General features: G+C 37.3%; 1 protein-coding gene across 1 annotated transcript; it reads right to left on the bottom strand.

Annotated features, from left to right (window-relative positions):
* Window positions 1–9944: 9944 nt before the first annotated feature.
* Window positions 9945–13783, bottom strand: LOC311281715 (uncharacterized protein). The gene is made up of 6 exons (XM_084394922.1): window positions 13695–13783; window positions 12616–12915; window positions 11987–12031; window positions 10561–10593; window positions 10290–10379; window positions 9945–10208 (listed from the first exon to the last, which is right to left on the bottom strand). The coding sequence occupies exons 1-6, from the start codon at window positions 13747–13749 to the stop codon at window positions 10111–10113; spliced, it is 621 nt and encodes a 206-aa protein (XP_084251048.1). The 5' UTR covers window positions 13750–13783; the 3' UTR covers window positions 9945–10110.
* Between the last annotated feature and the right edge of the window lie 1512 nt (window positions 13784–15295).

Here is a 15295-nt window from a genome sequence, read left to right as displayed (position 1 = left end):
GGGACTTGAACTCGGGTCGCCCCAAAGCTAAAAAAACACATTGTCAGGGGACTGACCACTAGGCTATTGAGGCTAACAAAATTTTGCAATTTAATAAATATTAGAACCTTATTGTGTAAGAAACATAGGGGGAACGGAATCCGACGGCAAATAGTTCAGCTGTCGAAATCCGTTCCCCCACTCCCATTATGAGAGGTGTTGATGTAATGGCTTAAAAAATGCTGATTCTATTTTGTGTGTGGATAGAGCTTAACTTGCAACAGTTTAAAGAATATATTTTTTGCCTTTTATTATGATAGGAACGTATAGTATCAAGAAAGTTTGACGACCCTGGACTTGAACTCGGGTCGCCCAAAGCTAAAAAAAATATTATCAGGGTACTGACCACTAGGCTATTGAGACTAGTAACTTCCTTCTATTTGATAAATATAAGAACCTTATTGTGTAAGAAACATAGGGGGAACGGAATCCGACGGCAAAAAAACAGCTGTCGGAATCCGTTCCCGGAGTCCCATTATGAGAGGTGTTGATGTAATGACTTAAAAAATGCTGATTCTATTTTGTGTGTGGATGGAGCTTAACTTGCATCAGTTGAAAGAATATATTTTTTGCCTTTTATTATGATAGGAAAGTATAGTATCAAGAAAGTTCGATGACCCGGGACTTGAACTCGGGTCGCCACAAAGCTAAAAAAAAAATTGTCAGGGGACTGACCACTAGGCTATTGAGGCTAGTAAAATGCTACACTTTAATAAATATTATAACCTTATTGTGTAAGAAACATAGGGGGAACGGAATCCGACGGCAAAAAAACAGCTGTCGGAATCCGTTCCCGGAGTCCCATTATGAGAGGTGTTGATGTAATGACTTAAAAAATGCTGATTCTATTTTGTGTGTGGATGGAGCTTAACTTGCAACAGTTTAAAGAATATATTTTTTGCCTTTTATTATGATAGGAAAGTATAGTATCAAGAAAGTTCGATGACCCGGGACTTGAACTCGGGTTGGCCAAAGCTAAAAAAAAATATTATCAGGGTACTGACAACTAGGCTTTTGAGACTAGCAACTACCTTCTATTTGATAAATATTAGAACCTTATTGTGTAAGAAACATAGGGGGAACGGAATCCGACGGCAAATAGTTCAGCTGTCGAAATCCGTTCCCCCACTCCCATTATGAGAGGTGTTGATGTAATGGCTTAAAAAATGCTGATTCTATTTTTGTGAGTGTATGGAGCTTAAACAGCATCAATTTGATAAATATAAGAACCTCAGTGTGCCCGAAATATGGGGGGAACAGAATCCGACGGCAAAAAGAAAAACAGTTGTCAGAATCCGTTCCCCCACTCCTATTATGAGAGGTGTTGATGTAATGGCTTAAAAAAATGCTGATTCTATTTTGTGTGTGGATGGAGCTTAACTTGCAACAGTTTAAAGAATATATTTTTTGCCTTTTATTATGATAGGAAAGTATAGTATCAAGAAAGTTCGATGACCCGGGACTTGAACTCGGGTTGCCCAAAGCTAAAAAAAAAAATTGTCAGGGGACTGACCACTAGGTTATTGAGACTAGAACCTTCCTTCAATTTGATAAATATTAGAACCTTATTGTGTAAGAAACATAGGGGGAACGGAATCCGACGGCAAATAGTTCAGCTGTCGAAATCCGTTCCCCCACTCCCATTATGAGAGGTGTTGATGTAATGGCTTAAAAAATGCTGATTCTATTTTTGTGAGTGTATGGAGCTTAAACAGCATCAATTTGATAAATATAAGAACCTCAGTGTGCCCGAAATATGGGGGGAACAGAATCCGACGGCAAAAAGAAAAACAGTTGTCAGAATCCGTTCCCCCACTCCTATTATGAGAGGTGTTGATGTAATGGCTTAAAAAAATGCTGATTCTATTTTGTGTGTGGATGGAGCTTAACTTGCAACAGTCTAAAGAATATATTTTTTGCCTTTTATTATGATAGGAAAGTATAGTATCAAGAAAGTTCGATGACCCGGGACTTGAACTCGGGTTGCCCAAAGCTAAAAAAAAAAATTGTCAGGGGACTGACCACTAGGCTATTGAGACTAGAACCTTCCTTCAATTTGATAAATATTAGAACCTTATTGTGTAAGAAACATGGGGGAACGAAATCCGACGGCAAATAGTTCAGCTGTCGAAATCCGTTCCCCCACTCCCATTATGAGAGGTGTTGATGTAATGGCTTAAAAAATGCTGATTCTATTTTGTGTGTGGATGGAGCTTAACTTGCAACAGTTTAAAGCATATATTTTTTGCCTTTTATTATGATAGGAAAGTATAGTATCAAGAAAGTTCGATGACCCGGGACTTGAACTCGGGTCGCCACAAAGCTAAAAAAAAAATTGTCAGGGGACTGACCACTAGGCTATTGAGGCTAGTAAAATGCTACACTTTAATAAATATTATAACCTTATTGTGTAAGAAACATAGGGGGAACGGAATCCGACGGCAAAAAAAACTGCTGTCGGAATCCGTTCCCCCACTCCCATTATGAGAGGTGTTGATGTAATGGCTTAAAAAATGCTGATTCTATTTTGTGTGTGGATGGAGCTTAACTTGCAACAGTTTAAAGAATATATTTTTTGCCTTTTATTATGATAGGAAAGTATAGTATCAAGAAAGTTCGATGACCCGGGACTTGAACTCGGGTTGGCCAAAGCTAAAAAAAAATATTATCAGGGTACTGACAACTAGGCTTTTGAGACTAGTAACTACCTTCTATTTGATAAATATTAGAACCTTATTGTGTAAGAAACATAGGGGGAACGGAATCCGACGGCAAATAGTTCAGCTGTCGAAATCCATTCCCCCACTCCCATTATGAGAGGTGTTGATGTAATGGCTTAAAAAATGCTGATTCTATTTTTGTGAGTGTATGGAGCTTAAACAGCATCAATTTGATAAATATAAGAACCTCAGTGTGTCCGAAATATGGGGGGAACAGAATCCGACGGCAAAAAGAAAAACAGTTGTAAGAATCCGTTCCCCCACTCCTATTATGAGAGGTGTTGATGTAATGGCTTAAAAAAATGCTGATTCTATTTTGTGTGTGGATGGAGCTTAACTTGCAACAGTTTAAAGAATATATTTTTTGCCTTTTATTATGATAGGAAAGTATAGTATCAAGAAAGTTCGATGACCCGGGACTTGAACTCGGGTTGCCCAAAGCTAAAAAAAAAAATTGTCAGGGGACTGACCACTAGGCTATTGAGACTAGAACCTTCCTTCAATTTGATAAATATTAGAACCTTATTGTGTAAGAAACATGGGGGAACGAAATCCGACGGCAAATAGTTCAGCTGTCGAAATCCGTTCCCCCACTCCCATTATGAGAGGTGTTGATGTAATGGCTTAAAAAATGCTGATTCTATTTTGTGTGTGGATGGAGCTTGACTTGCAACAGTTTGAAGAATATATTTTTTGCCTTTTATTATGATAGGAAAGTATAGTATCAAGAAAGTTCGATGACCCGGGACTTGAACTCCGGTCACCCCAAAGCTAAAAAAAAAAATTGTTAGGGGACTGACCACTAGGCTATTGAGGCTAGCAAAATGTTACAATTTATTAAATTTTAGAACCTTATTGTGTAAGAAACATAGGGGGAACGGAATCCGACGGCAAATAGTTCAGCTGTCGAAATCCGTTCCCCCACTCCCATTATGAGAGGTGTTGATGTAATGGCTTAAAAAATGCTGATTCTATTTTTGTGAGTGTATGGAGCTTAAACAGCATCAATTTGATAAATATAAGAACCTCAGTGTGTCCGAAATATGGGGGGAAAAGAATCCGACGGCAAAAAGAAAAACAGCTGTCGGAATCCGTTCCCCCACTCCTATTATGAGAGGTGTTGATGTAATGGCTTAAAAAATGCTGATTCTATTTTGTGTGTGGATGGAGCTTAACTTGCAACAGTTTTGCCTTTTATTATGATAGGAAAGTATAGTATAAAGAAAGTTCGATGACCCGGGACTTGAACTCGGGTCGCCCCAAAGCTAAAAAAAAATATAGTCAGGCGACTGACCACAAGGCTATTGAGGCTAACAAAATTCTACAATTTAATAAATATTAGAACCTTATTGTGTAAGAAACATAGGGGGAACGGAATCCGACGGCAAATAGTTCAGCTGTCGAAATCCGTTCCCCCACTCCCATTATGAGAGGTGTTGATGTAATGGCTTAAAAAATGCTGATTCTATTTTTGTGAGTGTATGGAGCTTAAACAGCATCAATTTGATAAATATAAGAACCTCAGTGTGCCCGAAATATGGGGGGAACAGAATCCGACGGCAAAAAGAAAAACAGTTGTCAGAATCCGTTCCCCCACTCCTATTATGAGAGGTGTTGATGTAATGGCTTAAAAAAATGCTGATTCTATTTTGTGTGTGGATGGAGCTTAACTTGCAACAGTTTAAAGAATATATTTTTTGCCTTTTATTATGATAGGAAAGTATAGTATCAAGAAAGTTCGATGACCCGGGACTTGAACTCGGGTCGCCACAACGCTAAAAAAAAAAATTGTCAGGGGACTGACCACTAGGCTATTGAGACTAGAACCTTCCTTCAATTTGATAAATATTAGAACCTTATTGTGTAAGAAACATAGGGGGAACGAAATCCGACTGCAAATAGTTCAGCTGTCGAAATCCGTTCCCCCACTCCCATTATGAGAGGTGTTGATGTAATGGCTTAAAAAATGCTGATTCTATTTTGTGTGTGGATGGAGCTTAACATGCAACAGTTTAAAGAATACATTTTTTGCCTTTTATTATGATAGGAAAGTATAGTATCAAGAAAGTTCGATGACCCGGGACTTGAACTCGGGTCGCCCCAAAGCTAAAAAAAAATTCTCAGGGGACTGACCACTAGGCTATTGAGGATAGTAACTACCTTCTATTTGATAAATATTAGAACCTTATTGTGTAAGAAACATAGGGGGAACGGAATCCGACGGCAAAAAAACAGCTGTCGGAATCCGTTCCCGCAGTCCCATTATGAGAGGTGTTGATGTAATGACTTAAAAAATGCTGATTCTATTTTGTGTGTGGATGGAGCTTAACTTGCATCAGTTGAAAGAATATATTTTTTGCCTTTTATTATGATAGGAAAGTATAGTATCAAGAAAGTTCGATGACCCGGGACTTGAACTCGGGTTGCCCAAAGCTAAAAAAAATATTGTCAGGGTACTGACCACTAGGTTATTGAGACTAGTAACTTCCTTCAATTTGATAAATATAAGAACCTTATTGTGTAAGAAACATAGGGGGAACGGAATCCGACGGCAAATAGTTCAGCTGTCGAAATCTGTTCCCCCACTCCCAATATGAGAGGTGTTGATGTAATGGCTTAAAAAATGCTGATTCTATTTTGTGTGTGGATGGAGCTTAACTTGCAACAGTTTTGCCTTTTATTATGATAGGAAAGTATAGTATCAAGAAAGTTCGATGACCCGGGACTTGAACTCGGGTCGCCCCAAAGCTAAAAAAAAATATTATCAGGGGACTGACCACTAGGCTATTGAGGCTAACAAAATTCTACAATTTAATAAATATTAGAACCTTATTGTGTAAGAAACATAGGGGGAACGGAATCCGACGGCAAATAGTTCAGCTGTCGAAATCCGTTCCCCCACTCCCATTGGCCCTCATTTATCATTCTTGCGTAGAAACGGGCGTATATGTTGGCGTAAGATTATGCTTACACTCTTCTCACCGCCTGATTTATGAAGCTGTGCGTACCTTTGAAATCCAGGTGTACGCAATACCTGCGCTTGATAAATGCCGCGGCTGAAAACGAGCGTCATTAGAATAACACGCCCCTATATATTCAAGTCTCCGCTCCCTCCACGCCCTCATTTTACGCCATGGACACACGGAAGACGGCAAAGAAGAGAAACTTCTTTGAGAAAGAGAAAGCGAAACCAGGGAAGTGGAAAGAAACAAAATTGATTTCTAGATTTTTATTATTAATGACGCTTATTGTTATTTAGAAGAAGAATGTCGTTATTATTATTATTTGTATTATTATTATTATTTAAAAGAAGAAGAATGTCATTTTTATTATTTTGTCAGTCTGAATTATTTTTTTGGTCATTGAAAGCCTTTCATTACTAAACCCAGTCCGTGCACAGTGCACACCTGCCGGGCCTAACCCTGGCCTAACCATCGTTTCAAAGAATAGTACAACTGCGAGCGCGTCGAGTATAAACGCCATTTGGGGAGGTGCGCGCGCAGTCTGCGGAGACTCGCGCTGCGGAGCCAGGCGAAAGTATAAACAGGCTTGAAACGTCAGGTGAAGCGCAAAGGCTCGCAACTGAAGGAATACATATGCCTACAATTCAAATGCTTTGGTAAAGTCACACAAATTAAACATTGAAGTCCATGTTGCACAAAAATAAACACTGAAGTTTATAATTACTATGTTGTTGTTGTTTTTTTTACAGTGGGTCATAATATATCATATATTTTAGTTTGTCAGTGCGTTTTGTGGTGTTAGGAATAGTTTTTCTGCGCATTCCCGCACTCAAAACGTGCGTACACCACCTCCTGAGCTGGCGTAGGATTTGAGCGTGCCGTACGCCAACGTCCATATTGATAAATCTCAAAGTCACCGTGGTTTTGGGTGTACGCCAGGTGTACGCTGGAAATTTGGTGTACGCACTTTTGATAAATGAGGGCCATTATGAGAGGTGTTGATGTAATGGCTTAAAAAATGCTGATTCTACTTTTGTGAGTGTATGGAGCTTAAACAGCATCAATTTGATAAATATAAGAACCTCAGTGTGTCCGAAATATGGGGGGAACAGAATCCGACGGCAAAAAGAAAAACAGTTGTCAGAATCCGTTCCCCCACTCCTATTATGAGAGGTGTTGATGTAATGGCTTAAAAAATGCTGATTCTATTTTGTGTGTGGATGAAGCTTAACTTGCAACAGTTTAAAGAATATATTTTTTGCCTTTTATTATGATAGGAAAGTATAGTATCAAGAAAGTTCGATGACCCGGGACTTGAACTCGGGTCGCCACAAAGCTAAAAAAAAAAAAAATTGTCAGGGGACTGACCACTAGGCTATTGAGGCTAGCAAAATGCTACAATTTAATAAATATTAGAACCTTATTGTGTAAGAAACATAGGGGGAACGGAATCCGACGGCAAAAAAACAGCTGTCGGAATCCGTTCCACCACTCCCATTATGAGAGGTGTTGATGTAATGACTTAAAAAATGCTGATTCTATTTTGTGTGTGGATGGAGCTTAACTTGCATCAGTTTAAAGAATATATTTTTTGCCTTTTATTATGATAGGAAAGTATAGTATCAAGAAAGTTCGATGACCCGGGACTTGAACTCGGGTCGCCCCAAAGCTAAAAAAAAATATTGTTAGGGGACTGACCACTAGGCTATTGAGGCTAACAAAATTCTACAATTTAATAAATATTAGAACCTTATTGTGTAAGAAACATAGGGGGAACGGAATCCGACGGCAAATAGTTCAGCTGTCGAAATCCGTTCCCCCACTCCCATTATGAGAGGTGTTGATGTAATGGCTTAAAAAATGCTGATTCTATTTTGTGTGTGGATGGAGCTTAACTTGCAACAGTTTAAAGAATATATTTTTTGCCTTTTATTATGATAGGAAAGTATAGTATCAAGAAAGTTCGATGACCCAGGACTTGAACTCGGGTCGCCCCAAAGCTAAAAATAAATATTGTCAGGGGACTGACCACTAGGCTATTGAGGCTATCAAAATGCTACAATTTAATAAATATTAGAACCTTATTGTGTAAGAAACATAGGGGGAACGGAATCCGACGGCAAAAAAAACAGCTGTCGGAATCCGTTCCCCCACTCCCATTATGAGAGGTGTTGATGTAATGACTTAAAAAATGCTGATTCTATTTTGTGTGTGGATAGAGCTTAACTCGCATCAGTTTAAAGAATATATTTTTTGCCTTTTATTATGATAGGAAAGTATAGTATCAAGAAAGTTCGACGACCCTGGACTTGAACTCGGGTTGCCAAAAGCTAAAAAAAAATATTGTCAGGGTACTGACAACTAGGCTATTGAGACTAGTAACTACCTTCTATTTGATAAATATTAGAACCTTATTGTGTAAGAAACATAGGGGGAACGGAATCCGACGGCAAATAGTTCAGCTGTTGAAATCCGTTCCCCCACTCCCATTATGAGAGGTGTTGATGTAATGGCTTAAAAAATGCTGATTCTATTTTGTGTGTGGATGGAGCTTAACTTGCAACAGTTTAATAGACTTTAAGAAAGACTAGATCATAAAATCAAAATTAAAGGGTAACTCTCGCCAAATTGCAGCCTAGGCTATTTTTGTTCATGTCCCCAAGTCAAACATTTGTGTATAAGCATAAATAGAATGTAAATGCCACTTTTAAGAAGGACCGTATTTTCGTTTTCGGTCAAAATGCCTTTTGAATGGGAGTTCTAGGGGCACTACAGTGATAGCATCAAAATCACTATTTTTTAGGAAAGATCTTTACTCTCTTCATGTTATGTTGCATTCGGAGATTGACTACTTTTGACTGACAAAATTCCAGCCACCGGAACACTAACTGATGAAGTGAGTTGAACGTTGTCGCTGCCCAGTCTGACCAGGTGTGGGTTTCGACTTCTACATATGAGCCATTTTAGCTTAAATTGTACCCAGCGTTACTCGTCGTAATTGCATTTTTACTATAAGAATTCAATTTGAGAGCTCTACAAATCAATACTTACTAGTAGCAATTACAATTAGAGATGGTTACTACTTCTTAGTAGTAACAATTGAAATAGAGAGCTCTCTAATTGGAATTCTTACTAACAATTCACCCAGCGTTACTCGTCGTAATTGCATTTTTACTAGTAAGAATTGAATTAGAGAGCTCTACAATTCAATTCTTACTAGTAAAAATGCAATTACGACGAGTAACGCTGGGTACAATTTAAGCTAAAACGGCTCGTCATACAATGGGAAATAGAGAGGAGCTTGAGGATGATGACAGCCTTCCTCTGCTGATTCCGCCAAGTCCAGAGCCTTTATCGCTGCTGGCCCTGTCCAGCACACAACCCTCATCACCGCTGGTTCTGCCCAGCTCAATGACTTTTTCATGGCTGGTCCTGACCAGCTTAAAGCCTTCATTGCCTCTGGTCCAATGTTTTTGTTCCTATGTATCCTATGTTCCTTGCATTAGTTGTCATAGTTACTCGTTATGTTACTAATTAACACACCTGCTTTGTTTTGAGTTCGTTTACCTGTGTATTAAAGTCTTTCATTTCAACCGTCTTTTAAAGTTAAAATTACAATAATTTTTACAGTGCCTACAAACTCAACTAGTAGGGCACTAACATTCTGTGGTTAAAATGCAACTTTATTGTTAGCACTCAATACGCTGATTTCACGCAGCCGTTATTTTGAAATCGAAAGCGAGGCTCCGGTGGGAAGAAAACCGGAAGTGTCGCCTTTAATCATAGGAGAGTCGTGAATGCGATGGCGTATTGTTGTGTTTAATGATGTTGTGTCAATTCTAAAACTGTACATACATTTCTTTCATACTTTAGACTATATACAGTGAAATTTATTTATAAATAAAATAAATTTTTTATATATAATTCAGAGAGTAAAAAACGAAGCAGGAATGAACTATATACATATTCTATATTAGAAATTATCTTCCAATAGTGTAAATCGCGGCAGCAGCTTCAGGTTGGTAGTCCAAGGCATTGTTGTTTATCTGTACTTCCGGGGTTCTTCCCACCGGAGCCTCACTTTCAAGTTCAAAATGGCGGCTGCGTGAAATCAGCGTATAGTTGATTAAAATCTTCAAATCTAACATTGAATGACACTGAATCACTAAAGTCTATAGAATACTTGAAGATGCCTTCAGTAACATTTAACATATTTTACCAATATAAAATAAAATCTCTCTCAAAATCAAAATGTTAAAAGAAAAAGCTCCACAGATTCTGCCTTGGCCTGCTGATCAGTATATGAATTCAATATAGGCTACTATCATTCTTTCTGTACAAATAATTTTTTCTCTTTAGAGGTGCAAGAAGTGAAGAAATGAAGCGGTTCATCCGTGTTTTGCGGAGCACACAGAGGAAGTTAACAGAGATGTTGTTTCCACATGACAGGAGCTGTAGATCACCTCTGTGAGAATGTCATCAGAACCTGCACAGATACACTTTATTATTATATGTTTCAATCATGGAGCTCAGTTTATGCATAACTAAACTTGTACATTGTACTTACTGGCAAAGTGGCAGAGACAGATGAATCCCATGAGTCCAGAGAGAAATAAACCAATACCAGTGAAAACCAGCACTACTAAAAGCCATGAGCCTGTCAAAAGAAAGAATACGGCTTTGATGTTTATATCAGATGTATTATGTGTAGATTTTTTTTATTAAATTATTTGAAATTAACAAGACACATGATCATGAAAAGAGGAAATTTTAAAGTTTTAGTTTTTACAAATGTTCAGAAAATAAGTTTTGTATTGTGTTGTGAGTGAATGAACAACCTTCAGAGTGAATGTGATCAGTAGGAGGAACAGCTGCAACAGAAAAGATCTCAGATGAAATCATATTACAAACAAATATATAATAATTGAACTACTGCATCATGATTGCAGACATCAGTGTTTCTAGATGATCTCACTGTCAGGAAAAGGATTCTTCTCATTTAACATTTAAAACAGATTTAATATTATATTATCAACAAAGCAAAAATACTCTTCCATGTTTCTGACTCTCTGGTGGTTTCAGGCAGAGCAGAAGCTGGTATGAAAACAGCTGATAGAATCAACAGTGTGTCAGAGTGAGATGAGATATGAGAGACATGATACTATCAGCCTACAGCTAGTAATCAGTTACCAGAGACAATGGTCTATTATACAGTTTAGCTGTAATTTTACTGTATAACAATATTTGACTGCTAAATCCTGCGACTGACTAATCATAGTCACATAGGAAAGCTGTGCAATAAACTAAGAGAGAATAATTGTCACATTTAAAGTGATATAAAGTGAAATAAGCAAAAGGCCTCAGTGTGCTTGTCAAGTAGCCTATGTTTTACTTTCAAAATAAACTTCACTCACACTCACTTTTGGCTGTCAATTTTTCAACCTAAAAATGGATAAAAACCTATTCACGCCCCTAACCCCCAGCAATTATTATTATTTTTAAAAAATTATTTTATCCAATTTTATCAAAAGATTGGTGGGTGTGTCAAAAATGTCAGCCCAATCAGCAGGAACATGTATATAAACCACGTGGTATTAAAGAGACAGCTCGCACAATGGGTCAAAGAAAAGTCGTTTATAAATGTGTCCGCTGCAGCTCGGTATAGTTTTTAGTAAAAATATAGCATCTGTTTGTATATAGCCATAGTCTGGCTCTCTGACATCTCAACACAAAACAATTTTGACATTTGCTTTACAACTGGACAGCTATACCATGTTCTGACATAATGTTACCAGTCAGACTAAGTACAAACTGCAGAAAAAAACATAGCGCCACAGCATTTAGTTATAGTAAATAGATGGTTAAAAAAAAAAAAAAAAAAAAAATTAGGCATGTTGAAAAAAGCAGCACAACCATAAGCCTTGACTTTTTGAATTCTCTGTGTACTTCCCGCTTACCTTAAAAGACCACTATGAGTTACAGATGTACAGATAGGACTGCTTTGAAAATGGATCCATTTTATTTTTTAATTCTGACAGTTGAATCCACCATTTTAATTCTACACAGTGACTTTTACCATTGATGAAGATTAAAACGATTTACACATGGTTTCCTTTGCCTTGTTTGTTGGCAGGTTTGACTTGGAATGGATGTCTACTCATATTTAAAAATATTAAAACACAGCAAGGGGGATCAATTTTCATAGTGCAATTGTTTCTCAAATTGAATCTACAATAACCAGAAAATATGTTTTTACTAACTTACTAGTCATGGCTGTTGTTGTCGTATGTGCAGAGGTGGTTGTCGAACCTGCAGAGACAATTTACCAGCATTATCACAGAGTTCAAAAGGTGCTGCAGAACAGAATGACACAATCAGCTTAAGTTTGTCAGACATAGTGCTCTCTGACATCTCAACCTTGATCACATGATCAACACATTCAACTCTTCCTTCCTGCCTAAATATATCAGATTGTTCACTTGCCAGTTACACTGAGGTCAAGTGTTTGTCTGACTTATTCATTATGTGTAAGAAGATTTCAGTACTGATTCAGTAACAGCATCCCACAACTGTTGTTTCTGACTTCATGGATGATAATGACCTACAATTAATGAGTCTCAACACACCACATACAGTAATATATTCCATTCAGTGTTGTATTATACAGCATATTGAATGGGTCTTTATAAAATAGTATCCATCCAGAAGTGCCCTAGATGTAATACAGATATCATTCATATTTTCTCTCTTTTTTTTTTTTGTATATGACTTTCTTTAATTGATCAAACTTTCATAATATTCTAATGACCTACGTAAATCATATTAGCTTGATAAATCTACAGGTGTCTCTGATTAAAAATGTAAAAGAAAATGATACAGTAAAAAGTCCTCACCTCTGATGGTGTGTGTGTCACTGCGCGGTGATCTGATCTCAGGTTCAGTGTTGATGTGATAATCACAGCTCAGATTTCTGCTGTTCACTGATCGTGTGAAGAGTTCACTATGACTTAAATAAAACGTACAAAGATGATTCTCTCCAGACCGTCTCTTCTGAGAGACACTTCTGTGCAGAAGAACATCCTCAGTGTAGAAACTACAGGTGAAATCAGCTCTGACTGAAAGTGGTATTTCACAGGCTATGATGATCTGGACATCATCGTCACTAACACTGATGAAGGGTTTCTGAAGTGAACCTGTTTAAGTCAAATAATCCATAATTAAAATAAAAATACAACAACATTGCAATAACAGTTTGTAACGCAGAAGAACATCAGTGAAATCTCTCACCTAGAACCGTCATGTAGCAGCAGGAGAATGAGATGATGGTTTATTTATCCCGTGCTCATTTATGTAAAAGCGGTTAATGTGGATTTATTTATTATTTTCATTAACTGCACTATGGAAGCTTGTTTACACCACATACAGAATTAAAAAATAAATTAAAAGGTAATTGCGACTCCTCAATTGTAACTTTTCTTGCCTACATCTAGCAATTCTGACTTTATAAGTAGCAATCGATATTCAACAATAACTAACAATTCTGTAACATCTAACAATAAAAAAAATTCTGAGGAGGGGAAAAAAGTCAGAATTGCAAGATAAAAAGTCGCATTTAACTTAACTTTTTATTCCATGACAGAAACATGCTACAGTTCTGCAGTTTCTCAATTGCCTAAATAACATCCAGAATTATGTTCATATGAACGTGCGGATGTAAATACAGTGGATATTCCAAATGAGGTGTTTACATAACCAAGTTCAATTAATATTAATTAATTAATTTATGATGGCTAATGTAAAAGTAATAGGTCTTAAAGCAGAGATTCATGGGTTTGCTTTGTTCTACTAAAACATGTACAGCACTGATCACACATGCTGAAATATTTTTGAGTATTGACAATTATAATTTTCACTACAAATGTGGACATAGGCTACTGTATTTTATCGACATTAAACAACAGAGATCACTTACTGTCAGACTGAACCTCCATAAGAAACTGAAAAGCAATGAAGATGAACAACTCCATTACAGCGAGAGTGAGAAAAGAAACAAGACTCACACAATAGTTGAATTAGGAAGTAACACATTAGACCACAGGAAACCGTATAATGCAGTCAGTTCTATGAAGATGAACATACATCATGAGACCACATGTTCAGCAGTTCTACCAGAAAGACTCTGGAGAATTATTTCAACAAATTGTACATTTATTGACAGCTCAGCAAGCTGATAATATACAAAGTCATTTGGCATAGTGCATAATTACTGTGGCCCAGTAGTGCACAACACAACGAAATTTAAAAAGCAAACATAAGTTCACAACACAACGAAATTAAGCCACAACACAACGAAATTAGGCCACAACACAACAAAATGAATCCACAACACAACGGAAATAAGCCACAACACAACAAAAAATTTACAACACAACGGAAATAAGCCACAACACAGCGAAAAATGTACAACACAACGAAATAAAGCCGCAACAAAACGGAAATGCTCCCGACCACTAGAGGACTCTCGGAGCGCGATAAAGTTAGTTTTCCTTGTCACTGAGTCTAAAAAATGCATTACACCACTATTAGTTTTAACAGTAGCTAACCATTGTATATCGACATTTATTAATTCAAAATCCCCTACGTTTATCATGTTTCAAAGGTTGTAGTTATTATTAACCAGGCTAACTTACAGCAGGTGAAATTGTGCCAATAGCTCATATGCACAGTAGGCTACACAATTTGTTTTTTTATAAAAACATTAGGCCTACTGTAATTCATAGTTCGTATTACAGGTGAAATTGTGCCAATACCTCCCTGTAATTCTGTAATTCACCAAATGTTTTTTTTATTTTCATTTATCAAATTATATTACAATAAATTATACGTTTTAACCACTTGGTGGAATTGCCAGACGTTCCCTTAGGGATGCGCTGTGGTAGCGCGTCAAAGCATTCTCGAGTATAAATACGCAGCTATAATTCATGAAGATGATTTGGAAGTATATTTTATGTCGATATACAATGGTTACATACTGTAAAAACTAATCGTGGGCATTGATATATTAAGACTGCCGACTCTATAAAACAATAGCAAGGAAAACTAACTTTAGCGCGCTCTGAGAGCCCTTAGTGGTTGGGAGCATGTCCGTTGTGTTGCGGCTTTATTTCGCTGTGTTGTACATTTTCCGTTGTGTTGTAGCTTATTTCCGTTGTGTTGTGGCAAGAATCAGAACCACAGTATCTCTGGAATCAGTAGAGAGATAAATATCGTTTAAAGGATAGTTCACCTCAAAGTGAAAATTTCCTGATAATTTACTCACCCCAAAGCCATCCAAGATGTTCATGCCTTTCTTTCTTCAGTGGAAAAGAAATTAAGTTTTTTGAAATTTTTCTCCACACAATGGACTTCAAGGGTAACCAAATTGTTGAAGTCCAAATCAATGCAGTTTCAGCTGAGGAATAGGGTCTTATCTAGCGAAACGATCAGCCATTTTCTAAATAAAATAAAAATGTATATACTTAACAACCACAATTGTTTGTCTTGTGCTGGTCTGCGACGCGCCAGGCATTACGT

Source organism: Rutilus rutilus (genome assembly GCF_951802725.1).
Source record: "Rutilus rutilus genome assembly, chromosome: 22".
NCBI lineage: Eukaryota > Metazoa > Chordata > Actinopteri > Cypriniformes > Leuciscidae > Rutilus > Rutilus rutilus.
The sequence above is the reverse complement of the archived record's forward strand: the minus strand, read 5'-3'. Positions and strand labels throughout refer to the sequence as shown.

Bases quoted from the DNA above. Each gene is read 5' to 3' on its own strand.
- LOC311281715 (XM_084394922.1), bottom strand. From the start codon at position 13,749: ATGGAGTTGTTCATCTTCATTGCTTTTCAGTTTCTTATGGAGGTTCAG. The intron at 12,916-13,694 runs GTAAGTGATCTC...TGACTTAAACAG, and splicing joins TATGGAGGTTCAGTCTGACA to GTTCACTTCAGAAACCCTTC. The intron at 10,380-10,560 runs GTTGTTCATTCA...TTCTTTTGACAG, and splicing joins TGATCACATTCACTCTGAAG to GCTCATGGCTTTTAGTAGTG.